The sequence below is a fragment of the Cheilinus undulatus genome, linkage group 7 (genome assembly GCF_018320785.1).
Source record: "Cheilinus undulatus linkage group 7, ASM1832078v1, whole genome shotgun sequence".
Taxonomy (NCBI): domain Eukaryota; kingdom Metazoa; phylum Chordata; class Actinopteri; order Labriformes; family Labridae; genus Cheilinus; species Cheilinus undulatus.
Window position 1 is genome coordinate 34657590 of NC_054871.1, and position 25240 is coordinate 34682829.

Here is a 25240-nt window from a genome sequence, read left to right on the forward strand (position 1 = left end):
GCATAATGAACTGAAAGTTGACAAAGCTGACATATCTATAAAATCATATTAATTCTATTTGTCTGTGTTGGAGGCCTCAGGCCCTGCTTTAGTCTGATCTGTGAACTGCAGAAGGCTGCAGTTGCTATAGGAAACAGGAAGTGTCTGTGCAGGACCCAGACAGACTGAAGCAGCCATGGTCCCAGGGGAGCAGACCAGACATGACCTCAGTGAGCTACTCTTTTCATTTAGGGAGCAGAGACGACAGAGATGCAACAGGGCTCCACTCTGTGATGGTAGAAAAAGAAAATGTTCAGGCATAACTATGAGACAACCATCTGTGGGAATAAGCTTTTTTGTACTGGGTGTATTTATTTATTTTTTTAAAGACATAAAGGTCTCAGGGCTTTTAAGCGCTCCATTCTTTTCCCTCTGGATTGGTGGCTGCATGGTGAGCGGCCTGACAGGAGCCAGACGTGATAATGAGGGAGTGTGAGTATTCAAAAGACGGAGAACAAATGGACACATGAAAGCTTGATAGCCACAGTTTATCTGTCGTCAGACAGGATGCACATAAATCTCTTTACATTGGAGAGGAAGATTTTGTACCGCCTCAATAAACACATGAACAAAGCAACAGAATCAGGCATTTGTCTGAAAGAAGAAAAACCAGTAAACAGAAGCAAGCATACAAATCAGACTTTTTATTTAAAAGGAATCACAACAAATATCAAATAAAACCCCTCTTTGTTCTGTTAGTGAAGCATTCAGCAAACATATAAAAAGTCAACCCAAAGCATCAGAATACTGATTATTTGGTGTTCATGCTTATATTGATGCACAGAACTGCATAAAAAATGAAGAAAAAAAAAACACAGCAGCACTTGAACTTGAGGACGTCGACCAGCTGGCTCACTAGAGCTCTGCAGAATTTAATAAGATTTATTTATATAACATCTTTAAGGTGAACCACTGATCCTGGGTCATTTCTAAGAGATTCATTCACAGATCATCAATCACTGATAGTTGAAACAAGTCTTTCATCTTCTCTACTTTCTCACTCAAATGATGACCCCTTGTGGACAATATGTGGAAATTCATTTGACTCAAAATCAGCAGCAGAAAAAGCAAAAATCTACTGCATTAAAACAGTGCAATGTAAAATGATAAAAAACAAAAAATCCTCAGTTTAAATATTTTTTAGATTAAATATTACATGAATATTTAGTCCTTTGTTTAACTATTTTCATGTCTTTCTAGGCTCAGTAATATCTGTAAAATGCAATAACCAAAAGAAGCCAATTAGATATGAATAATTTCAGCTTTTTAATGCTGTATTTGATGTATTAATGAAGCATTTTTAATCAGGCTGTCAGCATTCATGCATTAATTGTGGTATGGTTAAGATCCAGCATTAGTGCATTATTTCTTTAATAGCTTGTTTGTCCCTTTTAACAAACATTTGGTTTAACCAGATCAAAATCTCCCTGCAACCATTAAGTCCACCTCTGCTTCTTCATGACTCGTTTCACTTTAAAAAACTCCCAGACAGCTCAGTGGACAAGTCAAAAGTCATCTGAACCTTGTGTTATAAAACATTTCACTTTTCCTGTTCCCTCATTTCCTTTTCAGTCCATGACAAGTTATTTCTTTTATGCCATTATCTTTAATTTAGCCTGAATTTGTTGTTTTCCTTAAAAAAAAAAAAGCAGGTCTATATTCAAACCAGAAGTCAGTTCACCTTAGTTGAAGACAGTACAAAAATCCAAAATGAAAGAAAAAAGACTAATCACAATGAACTAAAGATTGAGGTTTTTTTTTTATCTTACTTAAAAAAATAAAATAAAACAGACCTAATATGAAAACTACATTTCTTTGGCTGTTACAGGCTGTGATTGTAATGTGTAGGGATAATATTTTAAACTTTGGTCTTTAGCTGAACTAGACTGGTAAAGTTCAGTGGGTAAAGCAGGCGCCTATATGCCGAGGCTGCAGTCCTCAACACACTGGTCACTGGTCCTGTTTGCTGCATGTCTCCCCCCCCATTCTCTCTCCCCATATTTCCTCTCTCTTCAGCTATCGTATCAAAATTAGGCAGAAAAGCCCGGAAAAATAACATAAAAAAGATCTAATAATGGAAGCTTTTTAAAGTCATTTTTAATGTATTTAATGAATGTATGTGTTTAATGTATTAATTAATAATTTTTAACCAGACTGTCAGCATTAATGCATTAACTGTATTTCACTTTTTACTGTTCCCTTACTTCCTTTTCAGTCCACAACAAGTTCTTTTTTTCCATGGTTAAGTTCATGTCATGATTTTTAATCTACCCTGAATTCCTCTTTTTTTTTTAAATAGTTTTGGACAGTACAAAAACCCCACAATGAAACCAAAAAGGAGATGAATTGCAATTAACTTAATAAAAACTAAGAAAGCCCTAGTTTTTATCCAAACAGCCCCAGTATGAAAACTACATTTCTTCAGCTGTTACAGTGTGTGGGATAATATTTAAAACTTTGGTCTTTAGCTGGAGTAGTATGGTAAAGTTGTGCCAACATTGGAGTATACTACTAAGATCAAACTTTTTATTTTATGAGGAATTATAGTCACTAAAGCTTATTTTATCCACATTTTCAGTCGTAAAAACAAACACAGACTGATGACGTTTTCAAGCTTTCAAAAGGAGGCGTGGCTGAACTCCCTGAGACACACTGACCACCGCCCAGAATTATGAAAGCAAAGTGTGTTTTCAAAGAATAACTAAAGCTCCGAATATGTTCATTGGCTTTTGGTTTGTTGATCAGTGGTGGCACTGCACAGTGGATGACGCACACAAACTTTAGTTTTATATAAGGCCATATATATTTTATTGGTTCTGTTTCATGTAATCATGCTGTTCTGTCTGTATGTTGTCTTTTTGTTTACATGCAAAATGTATCCTCTGGAGGTCATAAAGGTTTCATTCATTCATTCATTGTTTCTCCTGCATACTGGCCTTGAAGAGATCCCTAACAGAACTCCTTTTTTACATTACTATTCAACCTTTTTTTTTTGCATTTGTGCAAAAACTTTTCTTCACTGTAAAGTCTCATTACCGGAGCGGTTTCAAATATACAGGAAAAAGCATAAACGAGTAAAGGAAGGACTATATTTCACACAGAATAAAGGACATAGATTATGTTCCCAGCAATTTCTCATGTCAGATTTGCATGATAAAGGAATCTATTTTAAATAAACATTGTTTAAAGCAGTGTTTCCCAAAGTGTGGGCCAGGGCCCACTGGGGGGGCCACAGAGTTACTTTAGGTGGGCCATGAGAGGTCATGCATGAACACTAAACATCACTGAAATAAAAAAAAAGGGAATTAGTTTTAATTGATCATAAAATACTTGATAACATGTTTATTTCCAGACTCAGAAGGAACGAAAAAAAACAATCATTGGTTCTAACGCATGCCACCGTTTTATCATTTATTTTGTCTGATCTATGCAATTGATGTCATGTTTAACTGGAGTTGGGTTAACTAGTGACTCTGTGATGCACTCTCCTAAGCCGCTCACTTCCTGATTTTTAAGAATTTGCCAGTATCTTTAAAGATATAAATGCAACTTGGGAAGACTTTGCTGGGCTACAAAGTACATTTACATTTACAATGTATTAGAAACATTGAAACTCCCACTGAAATTCCCTTCTAATAAAAATATCTATAACAAATAAAAGGTTTATATTTGAGTCTCATGTTGTGATTGTACAAGGTTTTTTTTTTGGTAGATTGTCTGGTCTCAAATTGAGCAGCAGCATTCTGAAGTTTTGGAAATGCTGGTTTAAAGGTTTTCAAAAAAATGGTGAAATAATCTTTTAAAAAAATCCTCCACAGATGTTTGCAATCTGTGTTTCATGTTGGGAGATGGTAGGCCTAATATCTGGCTAAATGCTGTGGTGGTTCTGCAGTTTTTATAGATATTCAGCTGGTCCCAGTGTGCTGCTAGTTTATTTGAATGGAGTTAGAAAAAAAAACAGAGCACACTTGTCAAATGATATTCTGGCTCCTATGAGCTCCACACAAAAACCTAAAGCTAACCAAACAAAAAAGCAAATGTCTGTTTGCATGTTTCTCCTCACAGGATCAACCAGGCGACGCAGACAAAAATCGCCATTGCTCAGGAGAGACCAGCTCTGCGTGAGGAAACAGAGAGAGGAGGCCCTCTCAAGCAGGACAGGGGTTAGATCCATCCCATCTCACTACCTTGTGTGTTTTATCTATGTGTGTGGGGGGTGTGTGTGTGTGTGTGTGTGTGTGTGTGTGTGGGGAGGGGGGGGGCTATGATGGAAGATGGCTGATTAAATGGGAGATGGTGTTGGACTGCAGCAGGCAGCTATCTCTGCCACCCATCACTGATCTCTAGCTGCCTGAGCGCCTGCCCTCCTTCCTCCTCGTACCCCACTTTGGGAAACTCTTTCGTCTCATTGGCCGGGCGGGCTTCTGGAGGAGTGTGGCAAGCAGAATCGGGGTTACTCATTGGAGAGTGCTGCCTGAGGTGGTGGAGAGGGGGGGAGGTAGGGGAGGACATGTGTTCAGGCGAGCTGCGCTCCGATTTGATGCTGAGGTTGAGGGATGGCAGATGTGGAGAGGATGAGGAGCACGACTGAGAGGGGAAGGAGCACCCTCCAGTGGACATCCTGGAAAACAACAAGAAGAGGGACAAAGGAAATGACTGGCTGGATGCCTTTGAGACTGCTTTTTTTTGTTTGAACACTAGCTTTTCACACTAAAATAGGACAATTTTATGTTTTAAACTTTGTCATTCAATTTATTTTTACATGCTGATTGCTTGTATTTTATAAGCAGGGGCTGTTTTAGTAATATGGAGGCCCTGGGCAAAAACCACTATACCCTTCTCCATTCAGCTAAAAGCAAGTGAACAGAATAATTTGAAACATCTCTTTTCACTTAAAAGAGCCAGAGAAGTACAGGACAAACCCAAATCTAAAATATAAATATCCATATACCCAGTAACACTTCATCAGCTCTTAGAAGAGTGTCACAAAATCATGAAACTTTAACATGTCTCCATGCCAGGTGGAACTTACATGCTTCAAATTGGTGCAGTATCAGTTCTTTTGAAACAAATCAGACATTTTTACTAATAACAGGCCATTTTACCACACAGTAATCCACTGATCGTTGTTTTATCATGTAAATATGGATCTACCTTTCTAGAACTGGCTTGATGTGAAGCCATCTTGGGGGCTTTTTGAGGGGCTGTTGGGGCCAGGGGTCCTCAGAGACTTTTGTATAGTCAAAATCTATTTTGATGCTATTTTATTCACTTTTGGCCACTGTCACTCATGCCAACTGTGTAAAGTCTATCATTGTATGTATATACAGTACTGTGATGAACATAGTACAGAAAAACCATCGGGTGGGACCACAACCCTGGTTGGGGTCTGGATGTCCTTGCATTTTACCAGGGGCATGGGTAAACAATCTGTTTAAAAAATTCATTTAAAAGTCTGTAACTTTAGGGTGAAGTAAGAGGTGGTTGTGGAAAGAAAGCATGGCCAAGACTAGAGTACCATCCAATATATGAAAGTAAGTGTAAAATATTGATACATTGCATGATAATTAGCATTATTAACATTATTAAGTTAACATCAAGTGACCATGTTTTTAAGGTATTGGTGATACACTCCTGTGGTTCAAATATAACAACAAACAATTAAAAAACTTTTGACATTTTCCACCTCAAATAATCACAACAAGAGACATTTGACTGTTAAAAGACAACAGCATTATAGTTTTGGTCAGAAAGCATAAAAAAGATCAGCAAGAGGGCCAAAAGCAAAACAAAGACAAGATCCTCACAGGAGCCTCTATACATGTTGTTTCTATAAGTACATTTGGCCAGTTCTTTGTTTCCCCAATTTAAAGGATACAGAGTTACCTATGTGCCACATTTATGTTCTTACCCTGGGCTTATATGAGGCCCATGGGACTCCTGAGGTTGCTGTGCTGGGTGCCAGGGGTTCACTGTTCCTCTTTGTAGACTAACTGAGTGGTAGAAACCAGCTTGGCTGTACTCTGGAAAGAAAGGACAAACATTAACCAAACAATTAAAAACACATGGATGGATTTTGACAAAACATTTTCATTTTCACTACAAGAGGACGTTTCCTCATTTTTGAAAACAGCCTTATTTGAGGGTCAGAGAAGAAGAACGACACCAATCTTCCTTATAAACATTTCATTTGTTCATCCAATAAAACTATCAGATGCTTACTGTGGAAGACTTATTTTTGGAACTCACAATAAACCTGGAAAATACACAAGTTTTCCGAGGTTGCTTTTTTAAATATGTGCAGGGTGGCAGATTTGGTTTGCACACAGTGTGATAGCTGCTGAACTAACATGCTGCTGGAGGCACAACCCCAATTCCAAAAAAGCTGGGGCGCTGTGTAAAATGTAAATAAAAACAGAATGTACTGAATAACAATTCTCATTAACCCATATATTCACAATACAATATCTAAAAAAAATATATGATTTTTTAACTAAGACATTTCATCATTTCATTTATCATGAAAACATCAACTTGTTTTGAATTTAATGGCAGCAACATTTCACAAAAAAGATTTTCAGAGATTCTCAGAATCTTTTTGAGAACTTGGAGAAATCTCTGTCTGCAAGGAATAAGGCTGGAGGTGATTTTTGGGTCTTCAGGCAGCACTGCATTAAAAACAGACATGATTCTGTATGGGACATCACCGCATTGGCTCAGGAACACTTCCAGAAATCCTTTTCTGTCAATGCAGTCTGTCATGCCATCCACAAATGCAAGTTAAAGCTGAATCATGCAAAGAAGAAACTGTATGTGAACATGATTCACTAACACCACCACCTTCTCTGGACCAGAGCTCATCTAAAATGGACTGAGGCAGAATGGAAAACTGTTCTGTGGTCAGATGCATCAAAATTTCAAATTGGTTTTGGAAACCTCAGATGCTGTGTCCTTCATACTAAAGAGGAGAGGGACCCTCCAGCATGTTATCAGCGCACAGTTCAAAAGCCTGCATCTCTGATAGTATGGTGTTGTGTTAGTGGCTATGGCATTGGCAGCTTACTCGTCTGAGGCAATATCAATTTATGAAAAGTATATTGAAGTAGATATATGCTCCTATCCAGACAACATCTCTTTCAGAATCCTACATCAGACAAGAATGGGACAACATCCCTCTCTTAAAACTCCAGCAACTGGTCTCCTCATTTCCTGGATGTTTTTAAAGAAGAGAGGGTTCTAAATGGTAAACATTGCCCAGTCCCTACTTTTTTAGATGTGTTGGTGCCATCAAATTCAAAATGAGCTAATGTTTTTCATGAGATGGTAAAATGTCTCAGTTTCAACATCTAATGTGTTGTTTGTGTTCTATCGTGAATAAAATGTGGGTTTTTGAGATTTGGCAACCATTGCATTCTGTTTTAATTTACACTTTACACAGTCTCCCAACTTTTTTAGAACTGGGGTTGTAGTTGGTTTTAACATCTACAGCCTGGCCTCTTCTTATGTGTAAATCTACACAGACCTGTCACTGTTTGTTTCCTTCCCTATTGTCAGCGTGAACACTCATGCTCTTAACAGTTACACCATCAAAATGCTATTGGCTGTCTGCTCTATGTGGGCCTGTGCTAACCTTTCTTTGGCATTTACTTGTACTTTAAAAACAATTAATTTTATTGATATAACTCAGCAACAACAAACTAGCATCAAATTCAATGTCTGGGGCAGTTAAATAGAGAATCAAACAGGTAAATCCAAGCTGTTACTATCAGGGCAATCAACTGTCTCAGGCATAAGAGTGCTGAACTAAAATACTGAACAATTTCTCTACAAATATTCTTATCTCAATTGTAATTTAAACTAACTCATTGATTTTTACAGTTTATCAGAGTAGTTTAGCTCCAGAGATCATACATAGCAGACGTACCAGATGCTCCAGGAGCGGTGAGTCCATACCCCCCCAAACTGTGACCCAGCAGCCCTGACTTTCCCATCGCTACCATGGAGCTGCTGCTGTGCAGACCCTGGTACAAGACCCCTCTCTGAAACAGGAAAAGTGTTTTAGTTATATGATTGCATCATTATTAACATACTGCAAAAAACAATATCTGTAATTCAGAGGTGGAAAGTAACTAATTACCTTTACTCATATTACTGTAATTCGGTAGCTTTTTATGTGCTTGCACTTTTTTTAGAGTTTTTAAAAGCAAATTATCTCCCTTTTCCTCAAGTATGTTTGAAGGGAAGCATGGTTCTATCCTGCATTTTAAAGAGGATTAGTACTGAGTAAAAAACAAACAAAAATCAAATCAAAACAAGGAGGTCTAAAATGTCTGCTGTTGACTTTCAGTGCTAAAAAGCATTCACCCACATGGATGTTTTACCCTTTTATTAATTTTATAAATCAATCTTGGTCAATATAATTTGGATTTTTGAAACAAAAATGCAAAGAAAAACCTCTTGAATGTCGAAGTGAAAACAGATTTCTACAAAGTAATGTCAATTAAACTAAAATACGTAATATAAAATTAGTGACAGATAGCACTTGTAGCTCTTTTGGCTGCAATCACAGCATGCTGATAGGTCTCTCTACCTTTACGAGCCTTCAAAGGCCATCTGCTTAGAAGTATCCCCACAGCATGATGCTGCCACTGCTTCACAGAGGGAGTGGTGTGTTTGTGATGTTGTGCAGTGTTTGGTGTCTGCCAAACATGGCGTCATGTCTGATGGCCAAAAAAGCACCATTTTGGTCTCATTAAACCGAGGAACTTTCTTCCATTTTACCACAGAGTCTCCCACATGCCTTTTAGTGAATGCTCATCGAGGTTTAATAGGAATTTTTTTTTCAGCAGTGGCTTTCTTTTTACCACTCTCCCATAAAGCTTTGACTGGTGAAAAACCTGGGTGTAACTGAACTCCAGGGGATGTACAGCACCTGGGAATGTTTTTGTATCCATCCACTGACTTGTACTTTTCAGTAACCCTTTCTCTGAGTTGATGGAGTGTTCTTTTGTCTTTGTGGTGTAATGGTAGCCAGGAATACTGATTAACCAGAGACTAGACCTTCCAGGCACAGGTGTTTTTATACTACAATCACTTTAGACACATTTACTACACTCAGGTGATCCCTATTTCACTAATTATGAGACGACTAGCACCAGTTGGCTGGACCTGTAATTTTTATTTGTCAAAAAAAGCCATATAATATTGACCATGACTGATTTATGGCAAACAAAAACTGCTTTTTCTGTTTTGCCTGTGATTTTTCTTGGTTCAGCATCCAATACTTAACCCTTTGGGATGTGTGTGTCTTTGAACTTCCATGACTGATTTATAAAATCAACAAAGGGGTAAAGCATCCATGGAGGTGAATACGTTTTATAGGCACTATACTACTATTGCAGCTAGTTTTTGGAGGCTCTATAGTGTGTCATGGTAGAGATCAAACCGAGGAGAAAGAGGCACTCACCGCAGAGCTGTGGTTGGCACGTGTGGCCCCAATGCCCTGATTAGCAGCTTCTCCTCTTAGGTTCTCAGTGCCCAGGTTCAGAGGAGGAGGGCTTTTCATGTCCAGAGCTCTGTTCAGACCGCCATGGGAGAACACAGAGTAGCCGATACCTACATGGTGGAAAAAAGGTGCAGGAAGTGAAAATGCATGTGGGCCTATTTCACCCTTTGATGCATTCTCCTTATCTCTCTGTCTCTGTTCATACGTGTGACAAAATGCACTTCTCCTTTTTGTTTTACCTTTGAGTTTATTTCTTGGCTTTTCTGACATACTTGCAGTTTACTTCATGTAAAAGTTTTAAATCATACTCTAGTATACAGACGATCCTTCAGGATCTGTTTCAACTTGAAATAGTGGCAATACTGTAAAATAAAAAGTCTACATGACTTTCAGGTGTGACACACTCGGTACAGAAACTACACAAGTGGTTAAAGCCACTGTATCACTGGAGGAGGGCCAGTTTCATAAAACAAACCGACTGTATGTGTGCACACAAACATGTACACGCACACTTCCTGTGAGTTTACAGCCAGGTGCAGTGAGGGATGACTTAAGCAAGACCCTCGAAGAGCATTTAAAGGGTTTGCACACTGAATATATTGCATCTGTTGCATCTATTTGAAGCAGAAAAACAAGCAAATTGCTCATCAAATAGTAATTGTGTTCATATTAAACATTGCCCCACTTTTTTGTTTTTTATAAAAGGCTTTCTCTGGCTTCAATAAGCTCACATTTAGAGAGACAAACTTGTATGCTTTATAATTACTTGATAAAGTGATTCTCCATTGTATTAAATCCACGGTGATTTGAAATCTATTGATCAAAATTGACATGCATGTTTAAAAATTCTGCATAATCTTTTAATCTGTGGGTCAAATGATAATGTTTCTGAAGTTCAGCTCACCTGAGTGAGGAGACATAAAAGCACTGTGTGAGTGTGGTGCAGCCGGGCTAGTTGAGCTGGTTCTGGAGCTCAGAGATTTAAAGCCCTGAGGTCTGTGGGACACCATGCTGGATCCAGAGGAGTTGGGGAAGCCGTTCTCACAGCCTGCAGACACCAGGAACTGGGCCTCTGGGGGAAGAAGTGATGGGGCCTGAAGAGTGAAATACATTTTTAACAACACTTGAAACTATAAATAATATAACGTAACAATCAGAAGTGGAAAACATACTGGACGACTGAACTCAAGTAAGGACTGTAATAGTAAGTAATTTAAAGTTTACTCAAAGGAATGAGCTACTTATGATAGGGTAGTAGAATAAAATATAATCATTCTTTCATGTGCACCAGCTACAAGAGAATACTGATCTAGATCTAGGCTATTTATTATAAAGTATGACTTAAACTAAAGTGAAATGCAGCAGATGTTTTGGGCTGAAATGTGGGATCATTTTCTTGCTGTGTGCTACTGACTGTCATGTGCTGTCAAAGCCAAACTATTGGTCCTTGTCTTGTTGTTGTCAGAAAGCTTGGACCGCCTCATTTTGGCTTTGAGTGCTTATTTTTTTTCTGAGAACATGCTGCTTTTTAAAATGTAATGCTGTTCAGTACTTCCCCAAAAATATACTTGAATATAATAAAAGCAGTGATTAACAAAAGTACTGAAGTAAATATGAAGAACACACTATTGTAATGTCAGCAAATCTGTGTGTGTTTTGTGTGTGTTGCACAGCAGAATTGTGTGTACTGACATAGAGGCGCTGGCGAGCCACAGAGAGGTCCATGCCCTCACTGACAGGATATTTGTCTGCAGACACCTGCATGCTCTCCTCACTGTCAAGCTCAGAGCCGTCCAGACCGAGACCCTTCCTACGCAGAGTCTGATAGAGAACAGAAAGTCACAGTCACCCACAATGAAAGCAGAAAGATTTAAATATGCAGGAACAACATTTGAAGGTCTTCATCCTAAATACAAAATCAAAAGATATGTATCGAAAGATGTCTGATACCTGAATCCCTTGTGCTTTTCTTCTGTTTTATTACTTATTTTCTGAACATGTAACCGTGCTGTACAGTAATTTCCTTTGACAGCAGCTTGAACATTACCTCGAGTATGTCTGTGTTGGTGCGACTCTCATGCGGCTCGCTGTACTCTGTGTACTTGAGCAGCACCTTGTCCATGTCTGTGCTGGCGTACTGGAACAGACGGTTGGTGCTGTTGAAGATGATGAGGGCGATCTCACAGTCACACAGCACACTCAGCTCATACGCTTTCTTCATCAGACCAAACTTACGCTTGGTGAAAGTCACCTGGGGAAAATAGATCGTAAATATTCTGATAAAGACATGGAAATATATTTCAGGACTCAATGATTGGGAAAAAGCAGGGTTTAACAAAAATAGACATGAGCTTGAGTAACTTTGACTTGTTTCATCGTTATCCGCCACATTAAAAAAAAATACATAGATGTTATCACATAAAATAATGTACAGCGCCTATTCATAGTGAAGGTTGTCACAAGGCACTCTGAAAGGAGCACGTCTAGATTGTACTCTTTGTCATCTTATTCAACATTGATCCAGCAATGATCAGTTAAGGATGACTGAGATCTGTAACAGTAGATGAAAGCTTAAAAAGTTAATTCAGTATCAGCAGATAAGAAAATTCCTGCTGATACTCAACAGCCAATAAATCAACCGTATGCATCCACAGAATGCACAGCTTGTGACTACATTGTGATACAAACAGCACTGACAGACAAGTGTATTAATAAAGCCCGAAAATCAAGAGTTTTTCCCAGCAGGTTTTACAATCTGTGCGGGTTTAACAATGTATCCTCAAAGTTTATTTTCAGACAAGAAAACTTCTAACATACAAAAACATTATCACTAAAATAGTTCAGCCCTGAAGATCAGATATGAGGAAATAAAAGTGTTCTCCTTCTTCATACAGTTATCTTGTGGGTATTTTTTTGATCCTTTTTGAACTGTTAAATCTCCTTTTACAAAGACGATCTGGTGATTGAATCATAAAACCAGTATGTGGGGTAAACATTCACTTTAAACAACTTGTTAATTTGTATTTAAATTAGCTTTGAGCATAATGTGATCACTTTTCTTTGTTGGCAGTGTGCATTGTCTTTACTTCACTGAAAAATGTAATTTCTGATGAGAGCAAAGATTTTACAGTGAATAAAATCTCTGCTGTCAAATTCTGCAGCATTCAACAGCTAATAATAAAAAAAAAAATCTTGCGGTAAGTTCTGTTTTCTTTTTTAAGGCATTCTTAAGTCCTTGGTTTACTTTATTTAATAAGACACATAAATTTACTTCTGGCCTGGGCAAAAACTCATGTCATATTTAGGTCCCTCAGAAAAGAAAAACTCTGAGAGGTTTCATTCATACATTAGAGACAGAGAGAGACAGAAAATATGACATACGTGCCCCACATATCTCTGCTCACTTTGACAAATAATCATTTTTCTATTTCAGTAAGGATGATGATTACTGTCATGACTATTAGTATAAGTACCAATGTTGTTGTTACAATAAGGACAATAAGGAATGTTTACACCTGCAGAGGGAATTTTGATTACGACTCCATTCATGATTTATGTATCGAGGTCATGCTGTCAGGAAAGGCTTGGGTGGTGATGATGATGATGTGCAGTGTCAATGCTGCAAACTGCTGACACAAGCTTATATGTGAACACACAGATTTTTTATGAGCTCAGACATTATTAAAACAGCTTTTTAGAGCCTTTTTATACTGCTCTCTTGTGGTGCTCTCAGTAAAGCTAAAATGAAACAGTGGCAGATGGCGTATAAAAATGCTTTTGAAAAACACTGGACAAGCGCTAGTCATATGTTTGTTACTAAAACCGTCTACATATTTAATGCTTTTCTTAATCATTTTGCATGCAAATTTTATGTGTCAATTAATCAACGCACATAACATAATCATAATGCCACTGACTCAATAACCACAAGTATAACCACACCAGTATTTCTCTTGTTTAAACACTGGTGCTAACGTCTCTTTGTGTTTTTTATTGCTGGGAACACTTCAACTGTGTTTATTTCTTTTTCTTTTATTGTTAGATTTTTTTATATTTCTTGAGATTTTTCAGCTGATATGGGTCTGAAAGTAAAGTATACTAAAGTAAATGAATTTATTAAAGGTAATTGTGTAGAATTAATGGCATTACTTATTATTTGAAAATGTTTATATCTAGGAAAAGAACCACCTTCAACCCTGGCTCACTCTGATACTTAATTTACCGTACGTTCTTCAGGTTTTTTATAGATGTTTTATTGATGTTTGACTCTTAATCATGATCTTACCTGCTTTCATTTCTTTCTTTGACCCTTTGCCTGTTTGCTTTTTTACTTATTTGCCTTGATTTGGTTGTAAAACACCTGCTGCATGTTTTTGAAAAGCACCATATAAATAAAGTTATTTTAAAATGTTTATTGATTAAACCACTAATTAACTCATTTTTAATTGTGACTTTATTTTTTTCAGTTACTTTGTAGTCTGCATATATAATTAATGAAACACTATTTATCATGTTTCATGTATTTGTCAATAAATACCATCTATGTGTCATTCTACAAAAACTTACACTTTTAGGGTTGAAAATATCAAAAATATATATAGATATTTCCTTCTCCAACATTTCACTATATTTCACATAATAAAATGACTTAGTAGCTTCATAATTTAGCATAAATAAAAGCTTAATGATTTTTTAAAATCTTTTTTTTGACACTGATAATCAGGATATACTCACAAATTAATGCTATTTAGTCACGTTGTAATCTAGTTCAACAATGACAAAACACCATTGGCTCTATTTAAATACTTCATATAAAATTAGGAGACAATTTGAAAACAGTCCTAAAATATTGAAGGGTCAGTGGACTTATCCTGGGCATTTTAACATGATCATCAAGAAAGGGGTACAGAAAGTTAAGTGGTATCCTTAACATCAGTGAATACAATAACACCAGTGACAGGACTCTGAGGGAAAATTATGTTTCTGATATAATTTCTAACATTTATTTGACATTTTGTTGCTGTATGTGTTTTTTAATAATTTATCTGATGGCCATGTGCACATGTTTATTTTTTGAATTGCAGAAAAATCATATTTTGACCTCCAAATACTGCTCTCACCATCTTTACATGACCGTGGAGACAGGCACTTTTATGGTGTTTGGCATTTTTGTATCTGGTTTAAATAGATATTTAAGAATTTATCACTCAAGAATGCATAATTTCCCAAGTAACATATGGTTTAATTCAAAAATATGAAAAAATGTATTCATAAAGTTTTTATCAGTGAAATATTTAAAGGCTATTTGAAGGCTAGGGACAGAAAAATGCCTCCTTCTTTACACTGACTCTTAGACTAAACCATAAACCATCATTATTTAGTGTCTCTCTTACAGGATTTTCTGACAGTGCATGTACATGAGCTACAACTCTGTATCAAAATACATAATGAGACATGCATTAATATCCAAATAAGTACAATAATTTCACTGTTTATTACATGGACTCAAACCCGTGTGTAACTATTCCGTGTGTGTAAAATGTTATGTCTACTTTCTGATGTAAAGACGTGCTGTATGCGGTCCATTCCTATAAAAGGAGCCAAGAAAATGTCAGACAGACAAAGCCATGAGCGATGAGCTCAGATGTCTACTGTCATTTGTTTGACAGTCAAAGCCCAAAATAATACAATCGTGCTTTTATAACACATCAGAGAAAGAGTCATTTTTGACTTTAAAATTTTAAGGACCATGTTCAGAAAATCTCAAATGTTATGAAGTTCAATCTGGCAAATTTCTGTCATATAAGACCTTCCTCACTGCGAAGTCAGTAGGAGCTTACATACACGCAGCCATTGTTTTTAGTATAACAGACTATTTTACAACGTGGTCACGTACAACTGCAAGAACAATAAATTCCATCACATCGGATCGGTTTCATTTCTGCAGCATCATCAGTGAGTATCATATTTTAAACTTTGACTGGTAATAACCATAAACTGATGTTTGTCTTATTTTCAGAGTTTTAAAGGGACCCCCCCCACCACCACCACCATTAAATGATTTTAATTAGACCCCCCCCCCCAAAAAAAACTGCTGAAACTGCTTGAAATTTTTGTTGAAACCGATTACATCAGAGTTTTTATGTAGTGGAAATACACTTTTGAGTAATTATTACTAATAAATTGATGTTAGTTGTTAACTTGACTTTACTGCACTGTGGAAACTTTCTTACACTTCTGAATTTTGTTTAAATCCAACTCAAAACAACATGTTTACCTACTTTTTTGTAAAGTGTCATGCTCTTCATCCAACGCAATTTTCCCTTATTTCTATCACATTCTTTAATCCCGAACATTTATGCCACACAAGGAAGGCCTAGTGAGAAAAAAGTGCACTAAACTAAGAAGTTCTCTTCTATCTTATTCAGTTTATCATCCACTGTATATTAAAGTTGCTCCCTAAAGGCAGGACTTGTCTAACTGAGTCAGTAACTTCATTCATGGTGCAGAAGAGTTTAAATCCCAAAGGAAATCTAAGGAAACTCTGCAGATTAAGGGATGACTGTTAAATAATTTGAGTACAATCCCACAAAACACTGAGAATTATTTAGTACTGTTCACTTAAAACTAAAAATGTGTTTAATCACCACAGAAAAATAGAGCTGAAATAGCTGTTTTGGACTTTAAGTTAACACATCTCATTTTTTAACAACCTTCAACTATTCTGTTTGACAGGACAACAGATTAAATTCAGCTTTAGTGCTAATTATGGTACATTTACATTGCCATGTGTTGCAGCAGATATGTCGTTTAATGTGCACTGGCTTAATTAAATAAAGACAAAAAATAAAGATAACAATTAAAGCTGAAAAACTTGATTAAAATAGACTGCAAAAAAACACATCTTTCTGAATTTGACTATTTTCTAGTTAGAAGTAGCTCTTTACTGTTATTACATTTTTCCTTAATAAACTCATACATGTGAAGTTCCTTAAAATAAGATGCAGTGCATCATTTTTAAGAAAATAGTTGTTGCAAGTACAGTTTTTGTTTGTTGCACTGGTGGCCAGTTTCCTTCATTTAAAGCTCATACAACCTGTTTAATTTAATTTAATTTAATTTAATTCAGTTTCATTCTTTTAATAAAAAACAAATACACACACACACACACATATATATATATATATATATATATATATATATATATATATATATATATATATATATATATAAAGTGAGATGAATGTGACTAAATAAATGTAACACTACATTCTTACTAAAAATAAGGCAAATACAGTTGATAAAGGATTAATGCCAACAGAGTGCATAATGGTTGCTGCATACTTTAAGATAGTTTTGCACTGAATAAAAATACAGGAAATGTTATGTGCATTAGAAAAAGCCATTCTGTAAATGCTGACTCACCTGTCTATTCCTTTGATCCAATATACGAGAAATTTGTATTTTCTTTCTTCCCATTTTTACAGCCGTCTTTGAGTCTGTAAAAAAAAGAAGAATAAAAAAAGGGAAGTTAAAGCAGTAGCGAGTCTAAAATATGCTTTGGTTATTTGCAGCCACAGTTTTACAGTGAATAGCAGTGACTAAATGTGTTACCAAATATGATGCATGAAAAAACTCATAAACGGAAAGTAAAAGTTGATAGATCATGTTAACATAACATTTTAACCATCTAATAGTTCATCTAGTAATTTTGATGGGAAAATGTGAACCATTTGGTGTAGGGGACTCAAGTTCCTTCCCCCTTTGGTAAGGGCTGGGTGTTTATTTTTACCACCATGAGGCGATGTGGTCTAAAGTTAGAGCGGCCCTTGCCGGGCCAGCAGTCCACACAGTCTGACACCCCCACAGTCTGGGTTACCCCGGGGCCGCACAGCAGCAGCCCTGTGCTCCTCTGCACCACACGGCCCCGAGAGACAGGGTTAAAAATACAGCCCATCGCTGCTTTTAAAGGTTCAGCGGGCAATAGCTAAAACCAAACAGTTGAAGGAAAACGGTGTGTTTCATAAAGATGAGTGACGCTAAACGCCACCCACTCCTCTCTCATGCACAGCCAGGGCAGAAAAAAACAGGACCTGGAGGGGCAGAAGGCAGTGGCGTGGATGGATTGCGGTTAGCTTGAGAATGTCTGTTTTTGAAACTCACACCCGCTGTTTTTCCTTTTTTTTTTCTTGATTTAGAAAACCCTTTCTCCTGTGCATGGCCCTGCAGGACTATGTACCAGCTGGATACTATAGATTCATGTGACATTCTCTGCATTAGGGGAGACAGACTAGCAGTGGCACTGAATACACAAATGCAAACATAACATGTTTCATGTAAAAGTTTCATTTTACGCTCCTCTATCAGTTCTCTGACCTGACTGTGCAATGCTCTCCTAAAGCCCTGAGGACTATTCACTGGTTTTCCCCTCAATACTGGACATGTATTGGACTTTTTTCTATATTTAGTGCTGATGGTGCATGAGCGGATATGGCGCCTGTGTTCCCACGACCCCTGAAGTGCCCGCTGTCCCTCAACATAAGCTTGGCACACAGGCATCTGGGGCATTCTGGAGGAATCCACCTCTTTGCCCTATTTATTACCTTATAAAGTCGTGTGATGTTCAATGTGCTGAATGTGCTGCAGAGACAAGATACACCTTAACTCCAACAGCTGCCGGTAAACCCAGCATAAGCAATGGCTCATTAAAGAACAGGAAAAAATGCAGACAAATGTTTTGCCTAGAACTAAAATATTCAACGTGTCTATCACAAAAAAAATGTGAGATTTTTACATCATGTCAACGCATACTAATGCACAGTATATAGGGAAGTGGGACATGTGCTCTGAGCAGGGCAGAGAGATCTTTATCTCAGTTTTACGGGCAGTTCCCCTCCTCTCAGATGCAACCAAATGAAGACTTTTACCAAAACTTCAGCCGCTCAAAAACACATGCTAAGAAAGGTACAGGCTGCAAAACTACACCTTTTAGATGGGCGATGTCCACTACAGAATTGAATGTGGTTTGGTGGCTTTGCCAAAAATGGCCAAGATGGGCAAGAAAGGCCTGGCTTCAGGTTACATGTCAGTTAATTCTCTGTGTTTCTCCCATATGAAGATTGCCATTTGAAGTCTGTAAATGCACTAGAACTGGAACAAACAGCAAACGCTCACTGCTTGTGACATTCTCTCTTTAAGGTCAGCTCCTGAATATGAAATCACTAAGAAAATCTAAAAAAAAAAAAAAATACATTGAATCAAGCCCTTAGATGGGCAAACATATATAACAATTTTTGGAACATCAATTAATTGTTAATCTTAATTAATCTTAGCAAAAATATTACAACAACTTATTGATGTTTTCTCTCGAAAATACCCTAAGAAAGAACCATATTTGTCAGTTCACACCCTGTCTTTGGAGATACAATGACCATTTAGTGCTTAACTTTTCCACTTCTCCCTTTACCAGCCTGATTACATACCTAACAGCTTTTGAAACATTATATAAAAATGTACGCCTTCACTGCAAAGTTCTGGTTGAAACTGATTACGTCAACGTTTTTAATAAGTGAAAAAATGTTGCAGTAATCGTTACTTGTATTTATTTTGGCTTAACTTAACTTTAGATTAACTCCCCTGTGGAAACTTTACTACACTTAAAAGTTCTGTTTCAATCCAACTAAAAAAAAAACAATTTTAAATACTTTACATAAAGCTAGTAGTCTTCATCCACTGTAATTTTTCCTTATTACTATTGCATACTTAAATCTTGAACATTTATGCACACTCAAGTTAGTCCACCTTAAGGGACTACAAGTGGCAGTCAGTAAAAAAAAAGCTCACAGAACCAGGAAGTCCACTTCTGTCATGTCCAGCATACAATCCACTGTATACTATAGTTCCTCCCTAGGCAGGACTTGTCTAACTGAGTTAGTAACTTTGCTCATGGTGCAAAATGGTCCTATAGTTTAAAGGGATGATTGTCAAAAAATCTAAGGACAATGACAAAAAATAAATAAAATGCATAGAATGATTGAGTACTGTTCACTTGAAACTAAAAAAATGTTAAATCTACTCAGAAAAAAAGAATTGAAAAAGCTATTTTGGATTTTGAGTTAACACAACTCATTTTTTAACAACCTTCAACAGTTCAGTCTTACAGTGTTGGATGCCTCCTTGTATTTACATATAAAGTTTTAACACTAAAACTGCCATTGGGTAAGATTTACCCAAGGCTATTCTTCAATTGGGTCTAACTTTGTATCAGTTAAACTTGAAAGTCTCTCAGTCCCTGACTTTTCCAAAAAAGTTTGTTGTGCTTATCATAAAAAATGTCCATTTATATTTAAAACAGCCATGCAGGTAAAATTTACCTTAAAAGAAACCATTAATTTCCACCTGTTTTGTGTCACATCAGCAGATAAACAATAGAACTGTCTTAACAGAGCTTACAGATCAACTTTCAACATGGATACACATGGGATAAAAGACATTCATTATTTTTAAATGTAAACAGATTTGCTCAATGCTTTGAGTTAAGGAGAGTCTGATGTTGAGGAAATTTCAGGAAAATGCATCAGTCCTAAGACAAATTTGAGAATAACAGATCATCATCAGTCATTGATCTACGAGGTATGACTACTTAAAAATGAGACTACGCTTTTGAGGATGAAACCATGGGGTTCACAGTCTCACTGAGTGTTATACATCAAAGGCTGGGTATTCGTGCACAACTGCCGTAAGTTTCCAATAAGTGATGCCTTTAGTTCACTGCTAGCTACTGGTTGAAATGTTTTTGCTAACATTTTGGCAAATGATGAACTCAAAAGTTGAGCACCTTTCTTAAAAAATAGGGTTTCCTTCAGTTTGTTCCAAAATGTCTCCACAGATTTGCTTGCATTTTTCCTTTTGATCAAGTCAGAAGTTTTTGGACAACTTTGGCACACATTTTTGTCATGTTCAGAATTTCATGCAAGATTTGCAGAACAATCTCCTTATCGGTGGAGACTTTAATTCTGACACAGAGTGATCGATCATTTTAATTTGTTCAATTTGATAAACGTTTTCAGAAGTCTCTGATTGCATGGTCACCCAGAACGTTCATGGTCTTGGATGTTCTCTCTGCCTTCACAAAATCTTTTGAGCCATTCAAACAAAGGTGCACGTGACATGCAGTGTTCCCCAAACACCTCAGTTAATGTACCAAAAGATCTGTCTGCTGTTTTTATCAATTTTACCAAAAATATCATGTTAATGCATTGCTTAGCTTTTAAGCAAATCATTTTCCAATGAGTGAACAAAAACACATGCACTTCAATCAGGAGCAGTGAACTAAAGACATCAATTATTGGAAACTTTTTCACGCAGTTGTGCGTGAATACCCACCCTTAATATAAAACACTCAGTGTGACTGTGAACCATGTGGTCCTATCCTCATAAGCACAGTCTCATTATGTATGACCATACCTAGATCTCTTTCTGTGGTTAAAGAGATGTTAATTGTTTGTTGTTAAATATTGCTCTTGATTGGTGCTATTTAGGAAAATCAATGCTTTCAAATAATGGGTATAACTTATCCAGTGGCTGTTTTAGGAATAGAGAGATCCCTGGAGTCTAGTATTAAAACAGTGACAAAACTGAAGAGACCAGTGCGTGCTCATTGTGTTCAAAACACGGGAAAAACTTAAATATTTGAATAAAAAACAAGTTATTTACATTTTTAAATGAAAAATCCCCCTGTTTCTACACTACCACCCATGTGGTACTCCTACATCATTCAATATCCTATCTGCAACAGAAGCTGAGGAGGCGGCTGCAAACACTGAAGGCCTAACTTTTAACAATTCATTAATTAACCACACATTTAACCCCATCAAAATCTGAGGGTCCATCGGTGGGCCCACAGACTTTTTTTCCGCAACTTTTCCATTTCTTATAAAATGCAAATATGGCATGTTGTGCACCAGCAGAAAGCTCAGATTCTCAGAATTCTGTTAACCATATCAGGCTAAAACCACCATACAAACAAACAAACAAGCAAACAAGCAAACAAACAATAATATTCTCCTGTACTCTCCTCGCCTTATAATATTCCATCAAAAACAGTCCTGCTGCATCAGAAAAAGTCCTCACAGTCAAAACTTTAGTCCAAAAATATGATTACATCAATAAAGATCCACGGACCAGTTTTGAATAATTTCAAATCTGCGGTTTTTGATCTCAATAGTCCACTGTATTTGCTAAAACAATGCTTTTTTACCAGGCAATTATTAGCAGTGCTATATAGAAATATGCCTGCCTACATCGATCCTTTTTTGGAGTCTTCAGTTTGAAAACACCTGGACTTTTCCTCATAAAAACAGCCATAAAATCTTCCTTTTCTGTTTTCTGTTGTTATCAGCTTTGAACCTGAACTCACTAAAGGCTTAATACTTTATTCCAGTTAAGTTTTCCAGCTAATATCTTCCAGCTACATTCATGTATAATACAATTTCAGACAAAAAAAAAAAAAAAATGTTTTTTTGTTGTATTACTCAATACCAGTAGCAGCTACACTGTGTCTGATGGTTTGGGAAGAAACTTCTGAGTGTTAAATTTCTTAAAGACAGCTTGTTTGTGCCTGTACCCCAAATGGTTCAGTTGAATTTAATTTGGAAATTCCTGCGTAGAGTTTTTGACTCATTTCACCTACAATTCTACGATGGATGAGATAACTTTTCATGTTGTCAAAGGTCCCCAAACTTTATTCTTAAGAATTTGATGTACAGCAGAATAGCTTTATGCCCTGTAATAGTGAATAATTGATAGTGCACTTGGATGGCACATGTGCCCAAAGGTATGGAGACTCTTTAGGGAAAGACAGCTCCTTTGTCAAACGCTTCCCAAAGGCAACGCAGTGGAAAATACTGAGCACAAACACGCAGTAGACCCCACTCTATGACATACCCAGGGAGCTTCTGACAGTAATCATCAGGGACTTCACTGTGACAACAGATCACATATACACTAAACAAAAAGCTTGTGAATAAACTGACAGGATTAATAATAATGATCAGTTGTAGATGAGGGTTTAATATATCAGACTGGATGTTTTTTTCTTGCTGCAGTGAGCTCTATGCATGAATGAGACAGGAAAATTAAGTAGGGCATTTCTAGAGTATTGGGGGTTCTGCTTCAATGGTTTTGCTTCCATGAGTCATTCAGAGCATGATGGTCTACAAACGTGTCAAAAAAGGTAAACACGTGCTAATGTATGAGCTAAAGAAGCCACCAGACTGGCAGATTGTGGCAGAGGGCATTTTTAGAACTGTAATACAGTTTTGCCTATTTCGCACAGTTAAAAATATTGTGAAGTGCATCTACACTCCCTTTGACTTTTAATATTATCATACTTTTTCCTTCAGCTGTGTATTGATTACATAATATTGGGCAGACTTAGTGCCAAAGCTGTACGTATCATACTAAAATGAGCTAGTGCAGACTTGTTTTTACTTGTCATTTAAAATTAAGTCCTACATGGCAGGAAAAGGAAAAAATGTCAAATCAGACCTTAAAGCGTCTCCAAAAATAAAAGATAGAAGGCTAAATATAAGAACAAAGAATTAGAAATCTTCGAAATACAAGACAAATATTGTCCATTTGAAATGTTTGAGTTATCCATTCAAGTTAAAACCATCACAAAAACTCCTAATGTAAATTTTTTACTCCAAGCTAAGTATTTCCAGTGACATTACTATTCAAGCATGTCTGCTTTTTTAAAACAAATTTATTTCATCCGATGTGTGTCATCCTCTGGGTCAGACGGTTCATGCGCCCACTGAGCCCTTCAGAGTAAGGGTGAGGAAATATTTGTCTAATTTTAACAGGAGATAATTGAATTGCCTTGATATTTTTGATAGAGCAAGAATAGCGAGTACATTCAGTGTTAGATGAACATTTGATCTGCCCAGAAATAGAGAGAAAAGTTTGAGACTTTATGCATTTGTCTGAGATCCAGAGAACTCAGAATACAGTGGAGACTGAGGATGAGACCAGCCTTCATGACCATTTCAATCTAATGTGCTGCTGAATATAATTTCACAAGCAAAACGTCACATAAACGTGTGTTATTGGAGCAAAATGTTAGTGAAGCTGATGGAAGTGTTGGTGAAGGCAAGAGGTTGCATGGATGAGGAGATGAACTTGGAAAGAAGCCATTCAGTCTCTGCTCAGCGTTCAGTCTTCATCCAAATGACGCGGATTCATCCTGCACAGCAAGCTAAAAATAAAAACTAAAAATACATGGCTCAAAACATGTTTGCAGATAATTAAACCTACAAATTGCTGACGTCATTCTAAATAGACGTGTAAGAATAGCCTGTCTGTCCCCGAGTTGCCAAGCATCCCTGTCTAATATAGTCGTCTACTGCTTCAGTGACACAGCAACAGGTAGCTCCCTGAGCTACTCCATACACAGGTAAACCCATATGTCCACATAAGAAATAATCTCACGGGCTTCAGATAGGAAAAAAGAAGTGTTCTCACCTGTTCTCGAGCTCCTTCTCTCTGTTTATCTTTCGAGTTTCACCCACTTGATAGACACCAGTCACGCGGGGGAAGAGTCGCAAATTTTGAAAAGGAGAAAAAAAAAAGCGCAGATTTGCAGAAGTGTCTCCTTGCTCTGCTCTTGTGTTGACGTAGAGATATTCACCTGGTGCAGTAGCAGTAGCGGATGGTTCAGGAGCGCTGCTTTCTAACAGCTGGCTGCTGCTGCCCGCCTCTCTGACTCAGCTCTCACAGCGCCTCCTCAGCTGTGCCATTGGACACACTCCTCCGCCTCCCATCCGCCTTTAAACGCAACACAGTCACTCAGAGACTGCCAGATAGATCACAGCAGAAGTCACACTTTACATAGGCTACTTTATGTCTACAAGCTCAAAAACCCCCCACAAGATACAAACCATGGAGAAACACTGTTTCAAGGAGTTTTGATTTTACTGAGGGGAATCATCAGTGGAGGGAGTTGACTGCGTTGATAAAAGCTGTCTGGTGATTTAACATTTGCATAAACTTTTTTATTTTCGATGAAGAGGAAAAATCTGCTGGGTTCTCCAGTTCTAGAAAAGTGAAAAAAAAAGTCAGCATAACATCCAACCATAACACTAAATTTCAGAATCAAAGTCCAGACTTTTTTTTAATACCAAGTAGGGGAGACTGGGGTTGGGTGTCACACTTCTCAAGGAGGGGTCTAACTGCAGACCACACATTTCTGAAGGCCACTCTTAAAGATGGTTCATTTGATCACAGAAAGGAATTTGTGGAAAATGTATTTCCAGTGTTAGATTTTTTGATTCAGCTTTATTCATAAACAAAATCTGGCAGTTATATTGATGAAATAACTAAATTGCAAGCAAAACAATGTCAGACTCAAAAACAATTCATTAATACAAAAGAGAAGATTTCAGAGGGAATCTGGGTAGTTACATGAACAGTGGCATGCTTTAGCTTAGTTACCTATAGCTAAAATAGCTATGCTGGCTATGTGATTAACGTAACTACATAAGCCAATCTAGCAACGTTAGCTTTAAAAGCGTGAGCTGTAGAAAATGTAGCTTAAGCTAACTTAGCTATGTGGATAACATAAGTACAGTTTACATAGTTGTTTTGTGATCTTAGCTCCAACTACATAAGCTATGTTAGCTACATTAGCCACAGAGC

The 25240-nt window shown here is 37.1% G+C and overlaps 1 protein-coding gene across 1 annotated transcript; it reads right to left on the bottom strand.

The window, feature by feature from the left end:
- Positions 1 to 2242: 2242 nt before the first annotated feature.
- Positions 2243 to 24345, bottom strand: mef2b (myocyte enhancer factor 2b). The gene is made up of 9 exons (XM_041791711.1): positions 24068 to 24345; positions 16970 to 17043; positions 11592 to 11795; positions 11237 to 11365; positions 10449 to 10638; positions 9506 to 9654; positions 7964 to 8078; positions 5951 to 6062; positions 2243 to 4660 (listed from the first exon to the last, which is right to left on the bottom strand). Exons 2-9 carry the CDS (start codon positions 17021 to 17023, stop codon positions 4357 to 4359), a joined length of 1257 nt encoding a protein of 418 aa, XP_041647645.1. The 5' UTR covers positions 17024 to 17043; positions 24068 to 24345; the 3' UTR covers positions 2243 to 4356.
- Positions 24346 to 25240: the final 895 nt, after the last annotated feature.